The sequence below is a fragment of the Phyllobates terribilis genome, unplaced genomic scaffold (assembly GCF_046119375.1).
Source record: "Phyllobates terribilis strain yellow unplaced genomic scaffold, ASM4611937v1 Scaffold_4__5_contigs__length_816908805, whole genome shotgun sequence".
Taxonomy (NCBI): domain Eukaryota; kingdom Metazoa; phylum Chordata; class Amphibia; order Anura; family Dendrobatidae; genus Phyllobates; species Phyllobates terribilis.
Window position 1 is genome coordinate 513,100,703 of NW_027362764.1, and position 8,313 is coordinate 513,109,015.

General features: G+C 37.8%; 1 protein-coding gene across 1 annotated transcript; it reads right to left on the reverse strand.

The window, feature by feature from the left end:
• Nucleotides 1-794: 794 nt before the first annotated feature.
• On the reverse strand, nt 795-4,458 carry PRL (prolactin). Its single transcript, XM_073676693.1, has 5 exons — nt 4,368-4,458; nt 3,680-3,861; nt 1,693-1,800; nt 1,279-1,458; nt 795-1,172 (listed from the first exon to the last, which is right to left on the reverse strand). Exons 1-5 carry the CDS (start codon nt 4,396-4,398, stop codon nt 981-983), a joined length of 693 nt encoding a protein of 230 aa, XP_073532794.1. The 5' UTR covers nt 4,399-4,458; the 3' UTR covers nt 795-980.
• Nucleotides 4,459-8,313: the final 3,855 nt, after the last annotated feature.

Sequence of the window (8,313 nt, forward strand, 5' to 3'; positions counted from 1 at the left end):
TGGTCACCTGGCCACATACCTCCATGGACTGTCTACTTACTAAGTTTGCCGCTACCTACTCTTGGTGGGTGCCCAACAAAGAAGGGTGTTACTGGTGGGGGTAGGAGGACTTGGAAGCCCCGAAATCGTAGAGGCTCTAATCCTGATGAGTCAGCGGAAGGGTGAGACTGTAATTTGCACCATTTTGTGTATTTGCTGGGACTGTTCTATATGTTATTGTCTTTTGCTGGTTCAATAAAGCATTGCCACGCTGTTTTACCCTCGCCCTGTGTTGTCTGAGTAGTATTCTGCCCATGGGAATACATTTTCATTATAATCTATGGTCCTGTTCACATGTCCATATTTTTCACTGACCATGTGCAAAATACACCGGGACATGTCCATTTTTTTTTCTGGTATCAAGGATGAAAAGTGCCAATACAAGTCTATGGGTCTGTGAAAAACAAGCACAGCATGCCATCCATGTGTCATCCATGTGCTGTCCGTGTTTAACATTGCAAAGTATAGGAGAAGCTTTGTCATTTATTAATTTCTTTATCCATCCTTAAAAAACACTGATAACACACTGATGGTAAAAATTGACTCACGGATCACACACTAATGACACACTGATAACCCTGATGGCACAACTACCATTTTTTTTACTATTTAAAGCTGACATATTATTAGCAGCTTATAACTCAGAGAAAGCAATAAACATGCTAAATGAGATGCAGTGTAAAACAAAACCACTGACATTAAAACAAAGGGTTAAAAAATACTATACAAAATAGAATAAAAAAGAGAATGAAAACTTGGGTTTGCATTTGTTTTATTATGAGCCATGCAATGAATAAACAGGAATCTAGAAGTTTATACTGTATTAATCTAATTGAAACAAAGCAACAAAAGAAACATCTGAAAGATTCAGCTTTAAAGTTGCTGTTTAGATAGTATCACATTTTCTTTCATTTTCTAGTAAATTATAGATGTGTCACAACTTAACAGTTGCCTTCATGTATAAGACGACATTTTAAAAGTTTCAAATAATTATCAATTTTATGTGAATCTCTTCGCAGGCAATGAAGAAGGTTATAAAATGCAAAAAGCCGTGAATTTTCATCTCCTGGTAGAGAGGCTGGTGGACCTGGCCACGGAGAGTAGACTTCATTTTCTAAATCACCTGGATGAATCTAGAAACAGAAGATTGATTGATGAGCCACTGTATTACTTGTGTCTAGTATTTCAATTTAATTGACATGAGCTATCATTCTTATGATCATAGTCTATTAGGTTTACCCTTCCAACTATCCTTTCCATTCCTTCAAGGAGACGTTTGGTTTGTTCTTCTACTTCTACAGCTTTCCAGAGAATGGTGTCTGGTGCTTCTCGTATATCCTGAACTTCAGAAACCATGTGAAGCAAGGGGTCATTCCAGGATCTCAGAACTTTCAGCACTAAGTTCAAGAGGTCTTCATGCTTTATTGCAGAAATACAAAATAAATATACATATTTAGTAGGATACTTTGTTACAAAGCATTCTTCCAAAGCTAAAATTACTATATCTGGTGAAAATATTATATTGCATAATTCGTATGTATGCAGTTGTTCAATTAACTCATTAAGGTGGTTCCAAAGGTTGAGCTTCAATTTAACAGTAAGACAATGAGTATTTATTAATTCCTTTAATTATAGATCCTATAAGAGTCTTACTTGTATTTGCTGTGCTTGCTCTTTGTCTTCTGGGGTATTTAGTGAAGAAGTATGACAACTCATTCTAGATTTTGCTAGAAACCTGCGACCTGGGGTGAACCTTTCATCCTGTAAAAAAATTAAACTAAAATTGTAAAACCTAAATAATTAAAAGCTAGGATTTCATAACTTTGACAGGTTCTATGATAATAATGAACAGTAGGAAATGGTATCAAATTAGCAATGCAGTTTAATTTACTTGTTGGGCTTTCCAATGTCTTGCCAGATGGCACCCTGTATGGATTGTGTGTGTTTGGATTTATACATGAATACTGACTTAGCTACTTCTATGGACAAGATGCAACCATTGGACACTGTGTATTTCAAACTACAAGCTTCATTAATAAGTAAAATAGAAGTCAATTTCTGCAGCTTGTTTATAGAGGCAGATGAAGGTATAATGCAAACAATAAGATTCTACAAGGGAATGAAACTTGAAATCTCTACTTGGGTACCAAATTGTTAATAGGCTAAGTTGACGTGAGCATATAAAAAAATTCATCTGATTTTTAACCAGAAATAATAGACATTTTTTTCTTCTGCATTTTTATAATTATGCAATCTGCAATTTTTATACATGAGCAGTTATTAAAATTTATAAGACCAAGCACAGTTTTCTATATTAAGCAGTTGCAATGTATCCAGAAAAAATTGATGCTATACTGTTGGCCTGTATTGAATATGATTTATTTTGCACACCCCTAGACTTGAATTGGTGAATTTAGTCTGAGAAACATGAGAGAATAGTGCTTGCTGCAATTTTTTTCAGGCAGACGTTCGGACCGTGTTAAAAAAGGGGTCATCTGACTAGCCCTTATTGAATAACAATGGTCCAAGAGCTGTCAGTTTTTTCCTTGGACAGCATTCAGACTAAAAATATGGTTGTATAAACAGAGTCCAACAGTCAGTACAATGACTATTACATGTTAAAACTAAAGATCCTTTTAACCCCTTCTAGTTATGTATGTACATGTACATCACAAATATGGTGTGATAAGCAAAAGTGGGCAATGCTAAAAGATTGTATAATACCTGGTGCAGGGTGTTACGTTTAATATTCAGGAAGGTACGTACCACTTCATTCAGGCCTTGCATTTGCCAGAGCAAAGGACCAGGTTTAGATATCAGCAGCCTGTACTCATATTTTAGTATGACGAGCTAATACGAAGATTTCAATGGCCAAATATATTACCCAAATATTCTTATACGCAAAAGTGAATTGAATTACTAGCATGAAAGAATTAAGTGGATAGGACTCTACCAACTCATACTGCATGAACTATCAATGTGTCAATCAGCTGTTTCTGGTGTTGGCGGCGGCCTGAACTGCTCAGTTACGGAGCTGCACAGCACAGCTCTGTCGACTGTATACTGGCCGCTGCTGGGTACTGCACATTCAGCACCTATTCAAATCAATTGGAGTTGAATATGCAATACCCGGCAGCGAACACTATTCCGTTGATGTAACTGTGCTGTACAGCACTTTAAACGACACCAGGAACAGCTGATCAGCAGGGATATCCGTTGTCACACCCCTACTGATCAGACATTGATGACCTATCTTGAGGGTAGGCCACCAATGTTTAAGCTCTGGACATCACCGTTAAGTACTGGAGAACACATTGGGCATCTTCCTTGGGTGGCCTCTATGGCAGATTTCCCCTCGTTCTTGCGAGAGCTTTCACTTTATACTGTTAAGTAATGAGAGTGAACAGTTTCCCAGCAGAAGCTGCCCAAAGAATGAGCATGTCATATCTTTTAACCACTTCAAGGTTTCTGACATAAGACGGAGCATGTGCACAGCAATGTCAATTTGACATTGCTGTGCATTAGGTTCATTTTATGTGGCGTGTTTGCTGCTCTTTTTCAGGTGGATTCTGAGTAGAATCTGCCTGAAAAATATGTCATGTGCATATACCCTAAATATCTGTTTAATTACTATACTTACAAATTCATTGAACATATCTGATGAAAGCGAATGAATATAATGTGAAAGTTTCACCGCACGATCAAAGAGCGCTCCAGTGGAGATCTGACAGTTGGGTCCGCCATTTGGACATATTGGTTGTGAGATAACCCCATTTCTTTCTAGTATTGCACTGGACCCTGCTAATATAATTAGCACTACACCTTAAAAACAAAAACAGAATGTAATTACATAAATAAATGAACAAAAGATGAGACTAAAAGAAATGGAAAAACTTTGAAGTTACAAAGAAAATGAATTTTCCTTACAGTGAACTTGACATGCTGCTCTTTTTTTCTATCATGAATCATTTCCATGAATTCATCTCAAAATATATATTTATTAAATAATGTCCCAGAAATTTGCATACATATGTTTTATGTACAAAGCTCAGTGACAGCTGCCATTATTGATAAAATGTATTTTATAAATACGCCTTTAAACGAAATGAAAAAACATGTTAAGGCTTGGGTTTGAAAAGCTTATATGTTGAATATAGATCAAATAGAATTTTAGCCTATGATCAGTATAGCCTATTTTAAGAATTTTCAAAGTAAATGAAAACTGTCAAGTATGGAGTTATGTATAATAGTGCAAGCTGTTTTCTTAGACAGCTACTATAAAAAAAAAGTATAGAAAATATAAATAGAAAAAAAACAAAAAAAATTACCTTTAAGTGATGCGCCCATCAGATCAATCATGACCGAGAGAGTCTTACACTCAAGTGGAAATGGTCTTGTGTTGTCTTGCTCTACATTTTCTGTATTTATACACTAATCCACCATTGATGAATTAATGCATCTTCTTCACTCATAATCACAAACATCAAATGCCCTTATCTCTCCATTCATATTCACAAATGTTTTATGAAAAATAGCACAATACATTTATTTAACTAGGAAAACATATGTACTGGCCACTGGAAAAGGCGACTCAACGTTCTAACATTTGCGCTAAAAAAGTTATTATTTTACACCTGTACTTCAGTTAAAATACAGTGGGTATGGAAAGTATTCAGACCCCTTTAAATTTTCCCTCTTTGTTTCATTGCAGTGATTTGGTAAATTCTTAAAAAGTTCATTTTTTTCTCATTATTTTACACTCTGCACCCCATCTTGACTGAAAAAAACAGAAATATAGAATTTTTTGCAAATTTATTAAAAAAGAAAAGCTGAAATATCACATGGTCATAAGTATTCAGACCCTTTGCTCAGTATTGAGTAGAAGCACCCTTTTGAGCTAGTACAGCCATGAGTCTTCTTGGGAATGATGCAACAAGTTTTTCACACCTGGATTTGGGGATCCTCTCCGATTCTTCCTTGCAGATCCTCTCCAGTTCCTTCAGGTTGGATGGTGAGCATTGGTGGACAGACATTTTCAGGTCTCTCCAGAGATGCTAAATTCGGTTTAGGTCAGGGTTCTGGCTTGGCCAGTCAAGAATGGTCATAGAGTTGTTCTGAAGCCACTTCTTTGTTATTTTAGCTGTGTGCTTAGGGTCATTGTCTTGTTGGAAGGTGAACTTTCGGCCAAGTCTGAGGTCCAGAGCACCCTGGAAGAGGTTTTCATCCAGGATATCTCTGTACTTGGCCGTATTCATGTTTCCTTCAATTGCAACCAGTCGTCCTGTCGCTACAGCTGAAAAACATCCTCATAGCATGATGCTGACACCATCATGTTTCACTGTTGGGATTGTATTAGGCAGGTGATGAGAAGTGCCTAGTTTTCTCCACACATACCATTTAGAATTATCACCAGACCAGAGAATCTTATTTCTCATAGTCTGGGAGTCCTTCATGTGTTTTTGAGCAAATTCTATGCAGGCTTTCATATGTCTTGAACTGAGGAGAGGCTTCCGTTGGGCCACTCTGCCATAAATGCCCGACTGGTGGAGGGCTGCAGTGATAGTTGACTTTGTGGAACTTTCTCCCATCTCTCTACTGCATCTCTGGAGCACAGCCACAGTGATCTTTGGGTTCTTCTTCACCTCTCTCACCAAGCCTCTTCTCCCACGATTGCTCAGTTTGGCTAGATGGCCAGGTCCAGAAAGACTTCTGGTGGTCCCAAACTTCTTCCATTTAAGGATTATGGAGGCCACTGTGCTCTTAGGAACCTTGAGCACTGCAGAAATTCTTTTGTAACATTGGCCAGATCTGTGCCTTGCCACAATTCTGTCTCTGAGCTCCTTGGGCAGTTCCTTTGAGCTCATGATTCTCATTTGGTCTGACATGCACTGTGAGCTGTGATGTCTTATATAGACAGGTGTGTGCCTTTCCAAATCAAGTCCTATTAGTTTAATTAAACACAGCTGGACTCCAATGAAGGAGTAGAACCATCTCAAGGAGGATCACAAGGAAATGGACAGCATGTTACTTAAATATGAGTGTCTGAGCAAAGGGTCTGAATACTTATGACCATATGATATTTAAGTTTTTCTTTTTTAATAAATTTGCAACAATTTCTACATTTCTCTTTTTTTCAGTCAAGATGGAGTGCAGAGTGTACATTAATAAGAAAAAAATTAACTTTTTAGAATTTACCAAATGGCTGCAATGAAACAAGGAGTGAAAAATGTAAAGGGGTCTGAATATTTTCCGTACCCATTGTATATGCTACAACAAGGCTAATGTAGCTAGACATGAGCAAACCTCAACAAATATCTCTTGCCCACATTTTGGTAATCTGGATAATGTTAAAGGAATATTATCGTTCATGAGCCTGTTTTCACTGGTTGTTTAAGTAGGACCAAAATGAAATTAAAGCACCACTTTGACTTTTTTTATTTTCATTTCAGCGCTGGTGTGGTGCCACTAACCTAAGTTCACTGACCCTATTATTATTTTTATCAACCGCCGTCTTCAGCTGTTCCCAGTGCTGCTCCAGTTCTAATCTGCCATTTTGTGACCACAACGTCAGCAATCACCAATCAACTGTTTACGGGGCCGACTGTGGTTGGATGTGCTCAGTTGTGTTTGGATGTGCATAGTTGTGGTTGGATGTGCTAAGTTGTGTAGCGGAACAGTACAGCTCCATCAACTGTATAGTGGTTATGGCCATCTACTGCTCATCCTCTATTCTAATTGAAAGGTTTGGATCTACAGTATCCCACTGCAATCATTATTAAGTTGATGGAACTGTACTGTTCTGCTCTGCAACTGAACACAACTGGCAGCCACTGGCCATGAGAAAATGCTGATCAACAGGTGGTGAACGATGTCGCATCCTCACTGATTTGGTATTGATTACCTATCTTAAGGATAGGCCATCAATACAAAAGAACCAGACAACCCCTTTAAATTATATTGATTAATTCACCATTTAAATGCCCTATAGCAGTGCCTTACCTTCATTTGCAGGAGCAGATGCTGCAGAGGGAAGAGAGTTGATGAGCTCGAGAGCATTTGTAAGGACCAGTCTATACAAAGCTCATGAAGTCTATGGTGAGCTGCTATTTAGTGGCAGTTGCATCTTCTCATTTCATCTCAGGGTGTTAGGAAGCAAATTAAAATAGTGCAACAGTGGAGTGCACTCCTCACTGCCACTCTATGTGCCCCACAAAAATAACATCTAGTCTGGTCTCCCTGCTTTCATTTACTTTCTATCAGGTATTCAATCCTAAAATGTAATCAGTCCCCCAACTGCTCTCATTCTTTCTGTTACATAATAATTTAATCATAAAATAATTGTCCTCTCCTCACCTCTCCATGAATAAAGGAATTTATCCTTCGTACCCCTTCTGTATCAAGACCTGATTGCACCAACTGTAAGTGGTTTAAATGGAGACTTTCACTTGATTCATTCCTCCCAAACCACAAGCTGCATGGATCAGACTCTAACTGCACAATTATAGTGAGGTATATTTTTCCCTGCAATGCTGCAGCATTTCAGAGAAAACATAGTTTAAAGAACTGACCGGGGACCATAGAATAGATTAGACTAATCCACCTCCACACCTTGTTGGCTTCTCACTGCACCAATCCAGTTGATTGACAGGTATCTCCTAGTACACACACATAAAAGAGACTTGTCAATTAACTAGAGCAGTGTGGGGGGAACCCTTCCTTTAAGCTATATTCTCTCTGGAACTCTGCAGTGTTTTAGAAAAAAAATATACTCGAACTGCAATCACTGCAACTGCAGTCTCTGATTTATGCCAGGTTCTGTTAAACAGTCAAATTAAGATAAAAAAATAAATAATTTGACTATACACAATGTTTACTATTGAAAAAAGAAAAAAGTATTGGTATTCTCTCAGGTACCACAGGGATCTTCACTGATGTGATTTTCCAAAGATGGTCACTGACATCACTGGAGCTTACAGATACATATGTTTTGTCACCAGGAAAATGCCATCCAGGCAATATATTATAGAGCAGGGGGAGCTCAGCAGATAAATATATAATCTTGTGGGAAAAAATCAGTATAACTTGTGATTTAATCATTTAAACCTTTGCTCTTTCTGGAATTTTCAGTCCTTTCAGGTGACTGACAGCTTTCTTTGTATACATTTGCTTACAGTGGTGGCTGTCAGTCACTGAAAGGACCACCCACTGGACCCAAAATTCCCAGAAAGAGAAGAGAATTAAATGATTAAAACACAGGTTATATTGAATCTTTTC